General features: G+C 41.7%; 1 protein-coding gene across 6 annotated transcripts in view; it reads right to left on the bottom strand.

The window, feature by feature from the left end:
- Positions 1-5,471: 5,471 nt before the first annotated feature.
- cux1b (cut-like homeobox 1b) overlaps positions 5,472-16,862 on the bottom strand; it is a 78,909-nt gene continuing 67,518 nt past the window's right edge. For 4 of the 6 annotated variants that reach the window (XM_058079246.2, XM_058079249.2, XM_058079247.2 and 1 more), the window contains one exon: positions 15,132-16,852. In XM_058079246.2, the coding sequence (XP_057935229.2) occupies positions 16,360-16,852 (493 nt within the window). In that variant the 3' untranslated portion in view covers positions 15,132-16,359. Of the gene's footprint in view, positions 5,586-5,662; positions 5,728-5,795; positions 5,877-5,945; positions 6,003-7,494; positions 7,579-7,648; positions 7,766-7,835; positions 7,949-9,452; positions 9,648-15,131; positions 16,853-16,862 lie in introns of those variants that run through there. The other 2 variants (XM_058079250.2, XM_058079252.2) reach the window with 1 other exon arrangement.

Below are 16,862 nucleotides of genomic sequence, written 5' to 3'. Positions count from 1 at the left end.
CACCGAGCACAAACAAGCTAAGATGAGGAACGTGACACAGGACTTCCGGTTTGGTTTTTCAACTTAAAAAAGATAAAGTCTGAAATTAGCCTCAGTGGCAATGTTTTGCTTGTGTTTTAAGAAAAAGGTCAATAAATCAATTTATCACTTCAGTGATACTTCATCGGAGTTTGCATATTTGCTCACAATTAAACCACAAATGTTTATAAGCTCTTATTTTGAATGTGTTGTCATTTTTTTTTGTATGTTTTAGCCAGCGAATTTTGACGCCACCAAGCCAAAGAGCAGGTGTGTCCAAAGTATGGCCGGGGGGACTCGCTGTAGCTCGCTGCTCATTTTTACTGGCACATGGGACATTCTAGAAATACATAAGGACATTCATTCGTATGTAATATATACGGCACATTTTATAAGTCCAATGCCTGGACCTAGTTACTTATTTTTGGTCGAAAATGTGTTGCTAGCACACACAGGCAACAATACTAAAAGTAAATCAGTTGGAAGATGTCAAGGTCAATCCCCTTTCATGCTAATAATAAGTGCTAGTATGTGCTTGCTAATTGGAAAATATGAGCACAACAGACCATAAACAACATAAGAGTGGAGTATAAATGGGGAGTATAAGTCCAATAACCGAGACCATTTCATAGGATCATATAGCGTGAGATTCTCCACGTGGCTTGTTGATGTTTACCACTTAGTCGTTGGCCCAGAGAGTCTAGCGTAGCACGTCTTTACGACTAATCCCTGCCTGAGAGGATTGACTGTGGGCCTTCGCAGCGGGGGCCTGAGGGCCTACACGACAATGACCTGGTCAAGAAGAAGACAGGTGGTGGTGGTGGTGGTGCTGGTGGAGCAGCAGCTAATCCCAACCTTTCTTTCTCGTTCACCCGGTCACGCCGCACCTGCTCGGGTCCACACAAAGACCCCGTTGTGTCAGCTGGTAGATCTTTAGCAGCCAAGGAGCTAACTTCATGCTAGAGTTGAGAACAAAGTGTAAACATGTGAAGGTTATAGTAAAAATACATGGAAATATTGATCACTACTATATATAATATGTGCAAGTATACATACCACTGCATATGTACACATAGTAGAGATGGGCACAATATTGGAGATAAATTAAATTGAGTGCAGTACTTGCTGCTACCAGCAGAGACGCTGTTGCAACTGTTTTATTGACAGAAGAACAACATTGCTACTTTATTGTTGTTTTTTTATTTTATTACCAATAGGGATGATTATATCATTTATGATCATATCAGTAACGATAATTATCATTACATATATATATAATATATGCTAGTATACATACCACTGCATATATGTATATATATTGTAGGGATGGGCACAATATTGGAGACAAATTAAATTGAGTGCAGTACTTGTTGCTACCAGCAGAGACGCTGTTGCAACTGTTTTATTGACAGAAGAACAACATTGCTACTTTATTGTTGCTGTTTTTTTCTTTTATTACCAATAGGGATGATTATATCATATATGATCATATCAGTAACGATAATTATCGGCCCGATATCAGCATAAAAATCATGAAAATATTTTTTAAATTGCTATATAAATGCTATATAAACAAAAAGCCATCTCTAATTACCAATGATAACTTGTCCAAAAAAAAGAGCATTTATACGCTACCATTATGATATTTTTGCATCTGGGCCAGGGAACAGTAAGCCACCACACCATGAAATGTGGCACTTTTTATATTTAATACAGAGCACCAATTGAAAGCCCAAATTCAACTTGATACAGGTTATCACTAATGATAAACGAGCACTGAATCTCTTCTAATAAACTAAAAAGATGACAGTACAAGATATCATGTAGGCGGGGTATATCAGGGGCCAAGAGGGGAGGGGGGGTCGCACTCTGCCTCTCTCCTGAGACGCTCGCCTCTTATTGATCCTTGCACGCTTCCTGCCGGAAAGGATGAATCGGCGGAAGCCTCCAGAGGAGAGGAGAGAGGAGAGGAGAGGAGAGAGGAGAAGGGGCACTGCAACCTCCAGCTAACCCACAAAAAACGCCACCATCCACACTTTTATTAAGTACACAGCTTTATGCTAAAGTCTGCTAAAACATTGGAAACAGCCTCCAGTTGTGTATTTGTATGTTAGATGTTTTTGTCCAATCAGATTTCAGCTTTTATGTGTTGCCATGTTCATCTAATCTGCCCAGGGTCGTCAATCTGCTTCATTCATTCATTCATTCATTTTCTTCCGCTTTTTCCTCACGAGGGTCGCGGGGGTGCTGGAGCCTATCCCAGCTGTCTTCGGGCGAGAGGCGGGGTACACCCTGGACTGGTGGCCAGCCAATCACAGGGCACATATAGACAAACAACCATTCACACTCACATTCATACCTATGGACAATTTGGAGTCGCCAATTAACCTAGCATGTTTTTGGAATGTGGGAGAACATGCAAACTCCAAACAGAGATGCCCGAGGGTGGAATTGAACCCTGGTCTCCTGTGAGGTCTGCGCACTAACCACTAGACCGCCATGCCGCCCAATCTGCTTCATGTTTCATACAATTATTAGTTGGGCTGTTTTATTTATTTTTTTGTATTGAATCTGACTTCAGCTAGCAGGCCCACAGTGACATCAGCATGTTTCTGTCCTCTGATTGGGTCATCAGAGGAAAACTGTTCTACAAGATTAGTTATGTGGACAATGGTTGACTAATGTAACAAAAACAACAAAAAAGTAAAGAAAATTACAAAATAATAAATTTAATATTTTAATATTTAATAATGTAGTATTAATTTAATTTTCAAAAATTATTTAAACATTTAGTGTTTTAGAATTTTTACAAATGTATAACATGTTATAATATTCATTCATTCATTTTCTACCGCTTTTTCCTCACGAGGGTCGCGGGGGTGCTGGAGCCTATCCCAGCTGTCTTCGGGCGAGAGGCGGGGTACACCCTGGACTGGTGGCCAGCCAATCACAGGGCACATATAGACAAACAACCATTCACACTCACATTCATACCTATGGACAATTTGGAGTCGCCAATTAACCTAGCATGTTTTTTGGAATGTGGGAGGAAACCGGAGTACCCGGAGAAAACCCACGCATGCACGGGGAGAACATGCAAACTCCACACAGAGATGGCCGAGGGTGGAATCGAACCCTGGTCCTCCTAGCTGTGCTAACTACTCGATCACTGTGCCGCCCATGTTACGTATATCAATTATAAATATAATATAAACAAATATAATTAAAAAAAATCTGTGCATAATAATTAATATTCATAAAATAATGTATGTGAGAAGGACACACCTCCCTAATATTTTTTAAAGGGTTCAAATATTTATTAAAAAAAAAGATAAAAATACGCAACATACATAACTCTATTGGGGTAATAAATGAATTACAGCGCCTGCATTGATATCTGTACTTTTCAAGAATATCTCATTCTCCATTCTTTCCATGTTATTGGTTGTCACCACGCTGTAATACAAGCGTCATCATGATGATTCTTATGGTCACAACAACTGATGACAAACCATCAGCATGGATCCTTCAGGTGTCATGTTGTCATGTCACTAACACCACGTACTGTACACTACCTGTTAATCTCGCTCTCTCTGGCTGGCTACAGCAGATGATGCATGTCATGATGTCACATGACCTCTCCTGACTGGAGCCGGGCCCAAAATACCTTGGATGTGAGACTATAAAAGGGATGAGAAGGCTTCCATAATGTAAAACAAAGAAAAACAACAAAGTGTATTTTAATGCTGGTTGTTTGAGTTTGCGCCCTTTAACCACGAACATGATTTTTTTTTTTTTTTTTAACATGAGCACCCCCCCTCCAGTGATTCCTTGTGTTCATAATAAATCCAGAATGTAAAGAATAGGTAATGATGTGGCAATAAAAAGGCGCTTGGGTATGAAGCCACCTGACATAGGAGGTCTGTTTCTATGGTAACACCCATGGGTAGGAAAGGGGGAGGGGAGAAGTGTATTTGTGTGTGAGAGAGAGGGGTGTTAGCTTGTGGAGAATGAAAGAAAGAAAAAAAAAAGATGCGAGGGGAAATAGTTGTGAAGGGGGATTAAGGGGCTGCAATGAATTATCTGGCAGAAAATAAACACACACACACACACACACACACACACAAAAGAATGAATGAATGGTGTGTTTGTTCACTGAAACACAAAGCTACTGCCAAAAATGACACTCAGTGATTACATCATTAGTCCACAGTTCTATAAAAATAGTACCGTATAGTACCAAGACAGGCGGTTGTGTCGCATCAGCAAGGTCAGCTGTTCCTGCTGTTGGAGCCCTGTAAAGAAACGGGCAGCGTTAAGGATCGTAGGTCGGCCAACTGGAAACTGAAATCGGAATGGAGCTCAGAAGTGGAAGAAACCAGTGCTCCTCAGGTAGGGGGGCGGTCCAACTGTGAAGCATGGTAGAGGTTCCTTGCAAGAAATGAAATAAAATTCTACTATAACTGCACTTAGTATTAATTCCAGATGACTCGCTCTCATCCAATGGTGAGTACTTTTACCTTATTTTGACTTTTGGTATCCAGTATTTACATTACTTTTGTACTTTTTCATTTCCCATAGTTTTCTTTGGATTTCTATTTTAAAGTTGTACACAATCATGTATGACACGTTAAACCCAAGACCAGGAGATGCATCCCCGCAGGATGACATAAGCACTTTTCCTCAAAAAAAGTCAGTGAGTCCGTTCTGCTGCGCTAAGAAAAAAATAGCACGAAGCCATTAGGCTCACCTTTGTTATTCTACAGATGGAGGACGTCAATATTTTAAAAGGAGAGAAAGAGGGACGGATGGAGGAGGCTGGAATCATACCAAGACCACCAAACTTAAAACCCCCATGCTTTGGGTTCTATTTTAAGATGTGTAGCAAAGCCTGGCTTTTTTTTTTTTTTAAATTGTGGAGGTGGCCATCGTTTCCAATGTTCCCCTGAACATTTAATATAAAATCTTTACGGTGACATAATCTGTGATAATATGAATTATTAATGTTCGACCAAAAACCTGCTGTATGATCTTTATTAGGAAGACGTGTTGGAATCCAATACAGAGGAAAATTCAGTAAAGTATCATGGACAGTGGAGCAGATTATTAAGATTAATTAGTACTTATTAGTCTAAACAACGTATTGTGTTTTTAATAGCAACACAGTAATACGGTAATTTCTGCAATTGGAAATCAGTCTAATTAATTACAAAAATCAGAAAAACTAAACTATTATATGATAATTACGCAAAATTATTTTGGATATATATAGCTATATATGTATTGTATTGATTATTTGTATTTTTTTCTGCTTGATATTACAGTACCTGCAAAGGATTAAAAGAGAATAATATGCAAATGAGGGTGTGGGGAGTGAAAGGGATTGTACGGTTAAACAGCACTACACTTCCCCCTAGTGGATTAGTCTACTAACTGCAACACGAAAGCTGTGTGGGGTGAGGGGGGGTGAATGACTCCAGTTTCTTCATGTTGTAGGATGACATCATCGCCCAACACCTTAGAGGTTAGGGTCGTTCTGGTGGAAACGATGCAAGTGGTCAGCATACCTGGGAGAGAAAAAGAGAAAGACATTAAAAAAAGATATCGAATGTCCTAAGTGTCAAAATAAACACCCATCACTCACTTTTTAGCACAGAAAGTAGAGCAATCCCTGCCGACACTCTCGCTCCAAGCCGTCTTGTACAACACCTATTGAACACTTCACATGTTAGATGCCGTTTTCATTTGCGGAGCGGAACACGTTGCCTTCGACCCACCAAGAAGACCAGACAATGCAGAAACAAGGTGTAGAAGAAGGCCACAGTCCGCGCCATCTTGTTAGAGAGGATCATGCGGCCCTGAGAGACACGAGGACAGGAAGTTAGTGCAGCAAGCATGCTGGCGATGTCGGTGTTTTTGATGTTTACCAGGCTGAGGGTTGCTTTATCCCATGGGCTCAGGCTCAGGTAGCGACGCTGACGCTCCTATCACAGCGGCAAAACAAGTCAATTTCAGTGAATGAATTGAATATTTTCATAGTTACATCATAGAAAACCATAATTTTTACCATTATTAGAGCACTATAGACATGAAATAACACCCCTATAGTCACCTTTACACTCCTATTTGATGTTTACAACGTCTTTCTCAAGCTACAGTATCACTGCAGGGAATAACACAAGAGACTGCCGCCACTAGGATAGCATTCCACCAAGCTAACAAGTTTATTTATTCGAAAAAGCTTGAAACTGAGTGGGAAGAAGGACAAATTGAAGAACAATAACTTACCACTTCCACATTAATGGGGAGGATAACTTTTCACTATGACATCAGACATGCCATGGCTGACTTCACACAACGTGAAGGTACATGTCTCATCATTGTACCCTTACTGACCCCTAGTGGCCAGAATACTCCATACGTATATCTTGTCTTTTTTGGACAATTTTTTAACAAATTTAAGAACAATAACTTACCACTTCCACATGGATAGGGAGGATAACTTTTCACTATCACATTGGACATGCCATGGCTGATCCACACAACGTGAAGGTACATGTCTCATCAATGTACCCTTACTGACCCCTAGTGGCCAGAATACTCCATACGTATATCTTGTCTTTTTGGACAATTTTTTAACAAATTTAAGAACAATAACTTACCACTTCCACATGGATAGGGATGATAACTTTTCACTATCACATCGGACATGCCATGGTTGACTCCACACAACGTGAAGGTACATGTCTCATCAATATACCCTTACTGATGCCTAGTGGCCAGAATACTACATAAGTATATCTTGTCTTTTTTGGACAATTTTTGAACTAATTTAAGAATAACTTACCACTTCCACATGAATTGGGAGGATAACCTTTCACTCTATCACATCAGGCATGCCATGGCTGATCCACACAACGTGAAGGTACATGTGTCATCAATGTACCTTTACTGACGCCTAGTGGCCAGAATACTACATACGTATATCTTGTCTTTTTTGGACAATTTTTGAACAAATTTAAGAACAATAACTTACCACTTCCACATGGATGGGGAAGATAACTTTTTTTGGACAATTTCTGAACAAATAAACAAAATAGCAGTCATCACGACAAGTTAAAAAAAGTTATCCTCTCATTCCATGTGGAAGTGGTATATTTTTGGCTTCTTACTTTCGTCTTCTTAAGTTGGAATAAATAAAACAGAGGGTAACTAGTTAGCATGCTATGCTTAAAGCGGCATTCATCTATTGTGTCCCTGCAAAGATGGCGTAGCAGTGCATAAAAGTTGTGCAATATGGTGTAAACAAAGCCAGCAGTGTCCATTATTTTAGAAATGTACGTCTATGTATGTATCAAATCAAGCGACAATGGCACATCCATTTTTGAGGTAGGTACTAAAAATGGCATCCATTTGCGTCTAAGAGGCTAACTATTATTATTACTATTAGCGAAGGAGGCGGTGTGTGTTTTGTACCCTCTTGCTGAAAGAAGCGAATGGATCCAGCCTCTCCTCGTACTGGGAGGAGTAACGCATCACCGTGTCATCACTGCCTCCACCCTGCAGCACAAACAATTGTCAGAGTTCCACCTCACAAGGAGAACCTCACAAAACACAAATACAGACGCACTCTTCCAGCATAGCTCTGCAGGAACTTGATCTTCTCATAGAGTTTGATGTTGTCAGCTCGCAGGCTGTCCAGCTCGCTCTGCAGGGCCTGCATGGTCTGCTGCATAGAACGGCTCTCCTGCAGGGATGGAGATGAAGGTCGGAGGTGTTTGGAGAGAATGTAGTATGAGAGACAGACATTGACTCACAGCCTCCAGCTCCAGGTTGCGGGAGCGGAACCTCTCTCTTTGGCTGGAGATGATGGAGAGCAGAGAGTCCATCTGACCTTGAGGAAGCTCATGTTGGATGCTCATGACTGAATCTGGAAAAAAAACCACACCTATAAATCCCATTTCATTGCAATATACACTTAGTAGCCACTTCATTAGGTACACAATGAGTTGTAATACAAGAGGTTGGAACAACATGGAATGCTCCCATAGGAAATCATGTCAAGTCACCACAAACCTTCACGCGTGCAGTAACACTACCTGTTATTCTAGTGAGGATAAGCGGCATAGAAAATGGATGGATGGATAGAAGGTTTACTAATATATACTACTCACAAAAAATAGGGATATGCACAACTGTTATTTACATACTTATACGTCTTTTACGTTTTTTTTGCACGATAAGCACAAAGAGGTGATGATGGACCTCCACAATAGAGAAGATCATGTTTGGTGCAGAACTAAAGAACAGAAAAAGGTAGAAACAAACTTATTTCCCCTGTGATGAATGATGAGATTCTAATATTTGGGTATATATGATATATGTAGCCTTAAGACACAATATTCTGTGCGTCTTGAAAAATACGCCAAAATCAAAGGGACGCCTTTAGAAAAATGGCTGGTATGAATGAGTCACCAAGTATTTCAACTTTTAGTCGTTTTTTCTTGTAAAATGCTATCTTTAATCTCATATCTTGACATTATAATATAAATTATCGTTTCTTGGAGCCACACACTCATTAGCATTAAAGCTACAGACCCACAAATAAAATCTGAACTCCAGCATGAAGGCTAAATTTTGGACAACACGTTTCCAATACACTACTGTGAGACCTCTGACACTTATTTGCATTTTGTATCATAAAATGAATTAAGGCTGCACGGCAGTCGAGTGGTTAGCACGCAGACCTAACAGCTAGGAGACCAGGGTTCAATTCCACCCTCGGCCATCTCTGTGTGAAGTTTGCATGTTCTCCCCGTGCATGCGTGGGTTTTCTCCGGGTACTCCGGTTTCCTCCCACATTCCAAAAACATGCTAGGTTAATTGGCGACTCCAAATTGTTCATAGGTATGAATGTGAGTGTGAATGGTTGTTTGTCTATATGTGCCCTGTGATTGGCTGGCCACCAGTCCAGGGTGTACCCCGCCTCTTGCCTGAAGACAGCAGGGATAGGCTCCAGCACCCTGTGACCCTCGTGAGGAAAAGCAGTAGAAAATGATGATGGAACTCAGTATGATGCAGCAAATTTTACACCGCTACAAATGACCACCATAATAAACGTGTTCTATGCTGCTTAGGGTCAAGGAGGTATGCTGGAGCCTATCCCAGCTGGGCAAGAGGCGAGGTACATATAGACAAACAACCATTCACACTCACATTCATACCTATGGACAATTTGGAGTCGTCAATTAACCTAGCATGTTTTCGGAATGTGGGAGGAAACCGAAGTATGCCAAAGCGGAGAATCAAATCCAGGTCTCCTCGATCTCCGGACCGCATGACCAACATGCTAATCACTTTTTCCCACCGTGCAGCCTAAGTGAAACATAATAAGTCTAACAAATAGTGACTAAATTATCCATCAACACGTGTACCAGTAAACATGGCGGAGGCCTCCTTGATGGGTTCGGGGATGTTGCAGACTTCAGCACCATCCGCGCCAGGTCGAGGCAGGGAGGACATGGTCTGGATGGTACTCAGGTCATGCTCCAGTCTTGTGATCAGCTCCTTTTGCTCGGCGCTGGTTCGCACCGCCGCCGCAAAATCCCCCTGCAGCTCTGCATAGCGACCTGTTTGATGGCCAGAAAGAAGAATATTATTATCCCTGCACACAATGAAGTAGTCATTTGTCTTTGCAACTATTATTTTTCATGTAAGGGGCACTCACCTGTGTGTGTGTGTGTGGGGGGGAGGGGGGGGTGTAAACACCTTAAAAGTGAACCTTTTTCTCTGAGAATACTTGCTTACACCAACAAACTACCACATCACACTTGCAGTATTTGTATAAAAGAGATTTACTTCAATTATCACACCTAGGGTGCATGTGAATAATAATGATGATGAATCAAATGTCAATCATAACAAATACATTGTGAAGGTTTCATACAGTGATATTGCTTTTCAATGTTTGTAGAAGGGACTGTTTTACAGTGCTGAGAACAAACAACATGATACGTTTAGTAAATAGAAAGATATAAAGAAAGCAATGATACATGAGGAAAACAAAACAAAAAACAGCGGAAAAACAGCATCTCGTGTGTGTGACAGAAGTGCTGAGATGTGAGGAGGGCGAAGGGGGGCGGGGGGAGAGAATGAAGCATCCCTTTTACAGTCATGCATCCGGTTTTGTTTTTTTTTAAACGACAACATACAGCGCTCACACACTCTTCAACTAAGCAGAAGGGAAAGTGTTCCGCATTGTTGATGACAGGATCAAATGGTCTTAAAAAAAAAAAAAAAACGTGCTAAAGCCTCAACAAACATTTTAAAGCTTTCCAAAGTTGGAGGGGAGGGAATGGGGGAGGAAAGGAGGAGCTCTCTTTCGCTCTCGCTCTCCTCCCCGGGGTCATTTTGGTTGTCAGTCTACACTGTGGTTGAAGCTACAGGAGGGAGGCGACGACAACAAGGTAGCAACAAAATGACTACATCACTATTTGGCTTTTTGCTTCCTCTTTTTTTTTTTTTTTTTCCTCTCCACTGAAATGTTGAGCATTCCAGAAGAGGAACTCTCGGAAGGAAATGATTCCAAAAGTTGACCCAAAAAAAAAAAAAAAACCTAACAAAAAGGAACACGCAAGCAAAGAAGGATGTGAAAGGATGAGTGTATTGTGCTGTATTAGGTGTGTATGAACTATGAACTACAGAGTTTGTGTGCTATGCATACAGCACCGCTGCTCTGCAAAGTGATTCTTTACAAAATCCACTTCATTAGATATAGTCTAAAAGTATTATTATTATTATTATTATTACAAAAAAAAACATCTGAGGTTTTCCTTTCTTTCTTCTTTTTTTTTTAAAGGTTTTTCCTGAATAGGGTGACCAGTGCTGCTGTCCAGGCTTCCATCACAATGAAAAAAAAACAAAGAAATTAAAAAAAAAAAAAATCATGAATAAGCACTACTTCAAAAACAGATCATACAGTAAAGCTTTACGACTTCAGAAAAAACATGATATGATATACAGCATCTGTTACACCTTTACAATGTTATTCAACAGTGTATAGAATCATCTTGATCTTTAAATTTGTAGAAAAATATCTGTGGATCATGGAAAAAAGTCCTGAATCGTCCCTTCTCTCGTCCTGCCTTCAAAATAAAAGCACACTGTGACACTAAGTGACTCCGTAGCTACTTTGCCCGACTTGTATTTACAACTTAAGCCTTTTTTTTCTCTCTCTCTCTCTCTTCTCCAAACGGTTGGCACACGTCATCAATACCTGCAAGTGACATCACAGCAAACCTGACACAGAACAGAAGGAAAACAAAAGAAAAATGCCCTATGAATAAATTCAGTGTTATTACAGTGTTTGCTGCGTGCTTCCTCCTTCATTCTGCCGCTACTTGATATTTACAACGTAGATATGCTTCGAAGGGAAAAGCAACCGTCTGTGAGACCCACGGACGCCCCCCCAATGGGTCAGTCGTTAAGAACACACTCATGATCTTTTTCCAGGGAGTACTCGACAATGGGATGGGTCGGGATGGTGGGTATAGGAAGTGTTGAGGGGGGGGCTTTTGAAGAAAAATTCACGTGGATCAGACTTTGACATCACACGTTTGGTGCCCTGCTTGGCAGTTAAAGGCACAAATCTGATGTGGGTTTAGAATGGCGGAAGTGGGGGGCGAGAAGATGGGGGTTTAAGTGCTTAGCGTAATGTTACAGTAGCTATAAAAACTGGTGGTCAACTGCCAGCAAAAGGGGACGTGGCCTTCAGTGCTCTGCAAAGGAGATGGGGGATAGAATGCAGCCAGCATACAATATATGGACAAAGGTAACGGGACACCTCTCCTAATTGGTCAGTTCATTACAGATGGGGAGCAGTAATTATATTTTATGATGTGAAAAAAAATTCACACATTTGGAATGACCTGAAAAGGAGATGGTCCAACATTGTAACAGGTAATAATACTGACTTGTGATATGGGTCATACAGTCATGGAAAAAAATGATTAGACCAGATATATTGATACATTATCACATACTACAGTATTAAAAGGCCGAAATGATACTGTGTCAAAGCCCAGGGCAGTGATACTAATAAAATATAGAGTTTAACCATGTCCAGTATCAGCCCCCCGTAGCTGTCCACTCAGAGCGCGCTGCTCTGGTATCGTGCCCGTGAAACAACCAATCAGAGAACAGCGCACGAGTGCTTAGCGCCGAGTGCTTCTCCAGTCACCAAAAAACCCAAACTTGATTAATGGAACTTTAATTGTCAGACATTGATAAGATAAGACTGTTGATAAAATATTATTGTTGAAATATTTTTGCAATTGTTGTGTTTACACTGTTTAGATATAATACATGTAATAAACTGAACATTTTCTGGAAACAAAATGGTCTAGTATGTGATAATAATAATAATAAGATCATCACATGGTTTGTCTGGTATCAGGCCCAGTATCATGCCCCCGCGTGCCAGTATCAGCCCTCGACCTGACACTTGGGGGCATGATACCTGGCCTGATACCAGACAAACCATGTGATAACCTATAAGTATGTTTGTTTGGGCCATATAATACACTGATAACAAAAATAGCTCACAGGAGTTGAATTTAAGAGCTGATATCTACGCATAACATGAATTGCTATAGCATTGTGCTGCCAAAAAATGACAACTCTTGTGAGCTATTTTTTGTTGCCACCGTTATATTTGTCCATTTGTTTATCCGTGGCAATAAAACGAACAAGAAACTAAAGAAACTGGTCTAATAATTTTTTCCCATGACGTTATATGCAGAGGTTTAAGCATTTAACAAGGTTCAGCGTTGTTGTAGATTATTCATTCATTCATTTTCTACCGCTTTTTCCTCACGAGGGTAGCGGGGGTGCTGGAGCCTATCCCAGCTGTCTTCGGGCGAGAGGCGGGGTACACCCTGAACTGGTGGCCAGCCAATCACAGGGCACATATAGACAAACAACCATTCACACTCACAGTCATACCTATGGACAATTTGGAGTCGCCAATTAACCTAGCATGTTTTTGGAATGTGGGAGGAAACTGGAGTACCCGGAGAAAACCCACGCATGCACGGGGAGAACATGCAAACTCCACACAGAGATGGCCGAGGGTGGAATTGAACCCTAGCTGTGAGGTCTGTGTGCTAACCACTCGACCGCCGTGCCGCTGTATGTAGATTAGTTCATTTGTTCCAATACTTTTGTCCATATACTGTGAGTGGATGTATATCCAGGGAACAGGAAGTAGGGTACAGGAGGAGAATTCTGCGGAGAAACCAAATCAGGTGGTTACTAATTATAACTACACGGGACCTGTTCCCGTTCTGTCACACAAGTCATCTGTAAAAGGACACAGTTCATTATATTGGGGGTGGGGGTGGGGGGGAAGAGCCAACGTTTGTTTCCGTTTTAGTGTTGGGAGTCTGTGCTTGGTTCACAACCACGCTGACAAATAAAAGGCCTCCATTTCCCAGGAGCCTGGGATGGTACTCTGTTGTAGTGTTGTACAGACCCTGTCCTAATAAGTGCTTTGCTATACCGAACTGCTGTAGAATAGAATTCTGCATAATCACACGTTGCTAGCTGGTACAACTCGTCTAATCTCAATTTGGCAGATATGACCTCTTTTTTTCAGCATGCCATCTCATCTTTTAGGTCATTTCTTGTGACAATGAGCGTATATACACCCGGACCTGATCATCAAGTTCATGTGATTGGGGGAGGGGATGATCTAAAGAAGGTTAAGCGGCCGAGATACAGCTGACAAAGAATGACAAGAAATTATCACCAGGGAAAGAGGTATGCTGTCAATCATCACTGACCTTGATATGTTTTTTTTTTCTTTCCATTCTTGAGCTAGCAATACGAGAGCATAACTGTCATGGAAAATAAAGCCAAAAGTTTCGGGGTGGGCGGGATGTGTAGCAAATGCATTATTCAAGAGCTATTGAAATGACACTAGAACTTTTTTTTTTTTTTTAGGATTTGTGAATATACAAACAAATGAGAACTAGTACATCTTTGTAAATATTAACCAATACTGCCGGCAGTCTATAACGTCTAATAAAAATGTTACTTGCCCTCAGGAACAGTATAATCCCTTAAAAAATAGACAACTCAAATGATAAGACATTAAATGAAAAATTACAGCACCTATAAATAAGCAGAATAATAATAAAAAAAAACTATAAATGCAACAACAAACAACAAAAATAGCATTAAAACCGAGCTACAGTAAATCATTGTATTATACTACGTGGTGAGAAGATTAATGTAAATGGTAACGCGTCAAACAGCTTAAAAAGAAGGGTGTCAGTTGTGCACTTGTAGTGTGTGCAAGTAGAAATATGAAACCCCCCCACACTCATTGGAAACACACGAGTGCACACGTACGTGCACGCATACACACACACACACACACATACACACACAGGGGAGGCAGTGGGCTGACAGGCACTGAGGGCTTGTGTGGGACGAGGAGGAGGAGGAGGAGTAAGTAGGAGGAGGTGATATGCCTTAAAATTTGTAGTGTATACAGTAGAATTGAATGTAAAAAGACTCCCTGGATACAGGAAAGACTGGAGGAGAGTGTAACTACTCACACCAGGATTGGTGCGAATTCACTTTCCAAACAAAAAAAAACAAAAAAAAAACCCAAAAACAAACAGAATCAAATACTGTACATTGCAAAAGCCATCCTATCACCAGGAGCTCCGTTATGCTTCTTTTGTAAATTGAACTCTGAGTGACTTGACCTCAACCCTGACTTACATGCAGGCAAATATACAAATGCACATGAGACACACAAACACGCATACGCTGCTCCTGATTTGGCCTATAAAAAGATGTGTTTGTGAACAGGAAATTAGCTGGTAGTGAGTGTGCACATGCACATGCACGTGCATGCGCACAAACACACACGCACATCATACACACGCACACACACACTCGAGCAGATCCAGTGCTGGGTCAAACTGTGACAACCTACAAAACAAGAGTTAAGTATCACCAGCTACAGTACTATGTGAATTCATTGTATCGTATTTTTCTACAATGCAACATTATTCCATCCTAATTTGCCTTTTTTTAAAAAAAAAAACAAAACAAAACAACAGTAACTTGTTATTTGTATTTTCTGCTTATTTTGTACTAATTAAAATGCTTCCTAAAATTCCCTATTTTGTTTTAGAGTCAGAAGACTGTGCAATCTCTTATTGGCAACCAAATTGCAAATATGAAGGAATAAAAGGAGAGATGGTCCTTTCGTCCTTGAAGAAGGACCTAAGGAGACAAAAAAAAAAAGGGTTCCTTCTCTCCTTCCTTTTCCAGACGACGAGTGTGTGTTTTGTGGGGGAATTAAGTGATCCTTCTGGCCATCACATGGCTGTCAGCAGGACAGGATACGGGACTTAACAGGGTTAAAAGTTCGTACATCAGTAACCATGGCAGCTCAGGCGGCAGGGCCTCGCACTACCCTCTTAAGAGTGTAGGAGTGAGATACAAAAAGCAGACGTGCTGCCATCGAGACAACACACACATCGTTTGTGGTGTGCGTATACAAATACGCACGGGTGCACACCGACACAACCCCTAAAAATACCAAAAAATAACCAAAAACCACACACACACACACGCGTACACACACACACACGCAGTGAGTGAAAAAGGCAAAGGTTTGTAACAGTCACTCTACAGTGTGAAAAATGAGGCGTCTCACTGAGTGAGGGGAGGTTTGTGGACACTTGGGAGGTGAGAAGAAGAGCGGAAAAAAACATCTCCTTTAAGAAAGTGAGAGTTCTTGTAAAGAGAGTTCCTGTCTCTTATCTATCATCGAGCAGTGTCTATCACTGGGACAGCTGCTGCGTCAGGCCTTTGCCTGTCTTACCCAGTCCAGGTTTTCGAGCCCCGGCTGCGGGTCAGACCCCAAGCTCAGGGCGAACCAGTCTGGTGCACCAGTGGCTGGTGATGGGGGGTGGGGGGGGAGGTACAGCAGGGCCAGAGGCCAGCAGGACGGCTAAGTGCTTTTCTCAGTACAAAAACAAAACTCAGTTTAAAAAACGGAGAGACACTTAAGTTCTCTTATTTTGTTCTTCTAGGTATTCAGTAAATCTTCTTCTTAAGGGTTTTGCCAACGACACTTTGTTTCTTTCCTCCTTTTTTTTTTTGGAAAGCTTCTCTGTAGTAAAAATGGCTGCTGAGCTTGACTTTGGCTGTGTCCACTCTCCGACTGGAACAGAGCAGGAGGGGTCCAAGTTAGAGGTTGTGAGGTTATGAGACAAGAGGGACGAAGGATGGTGAAGAGGTGGGCGGGGCGGGGGGGGGCTAGAACTCCCATTCCGAGGGATCCTCTTTACTGGCAGCTTTCTCCAGCCTGTGGATGATGTTATTGAGGTTGGCCGCTTTCTTCTTCCGCAAATTGTTGTCCCTGGGATTCCTGGCCGGGCCAGAAGCCGGAATATTAGTACTCGAGGCAGAGCTACAAGGGGATGCCTCTGTGAGGCTGAAGAGCCCCAATCCACCTGATCCACAGCTAGACCCCGGGGGAATGCAGTCTATCTGGGCGGGGGAATTATTAGAGCCCCCTGCCTCGGACTCTGCCTCCATGTCGTGGTCTTTGCAAACTCCCCTGTGATCCTCCAGGCCGACACCGAATCCCTGGCGCGTCTCCACTGTGCCCTCAGATTCTGTACCGTCACAGCTGTCCCCTTCTCCTGATTTAGACCCACGGAGGGAAGGGGAGCCCCCTTCGCTGCCAGGCCCGACTCCTCCAGCTGCCTGGATTTCCTCAATGAAGAGTTCTCGTCTGATGCGTGACCTACAACAGA

This window comes from Doryrhamphus excisus, linkage group LG8 (assembly GCF_037039965.1).
Source record: "Doryrhamphus excisus strain RoL-2023G ecotype Guam linkage group LG8, RoL_Dexc_Guam_v1.1, whole genome shotgun sequence".
In the NCBI taxonomy this organism is placed as follows: Eukaryota; Metazoa; Chordata; class Actinopteri; order Syngnathiformes; family Syngnathidae; genus Doryrhamphus; species Doryrhamphus excisus.
The sequence above is the reverse complement of the archived record's forward strand: the minus strand, read 5'-3'. Positions and strand labels throughout refer to the sequence as shown.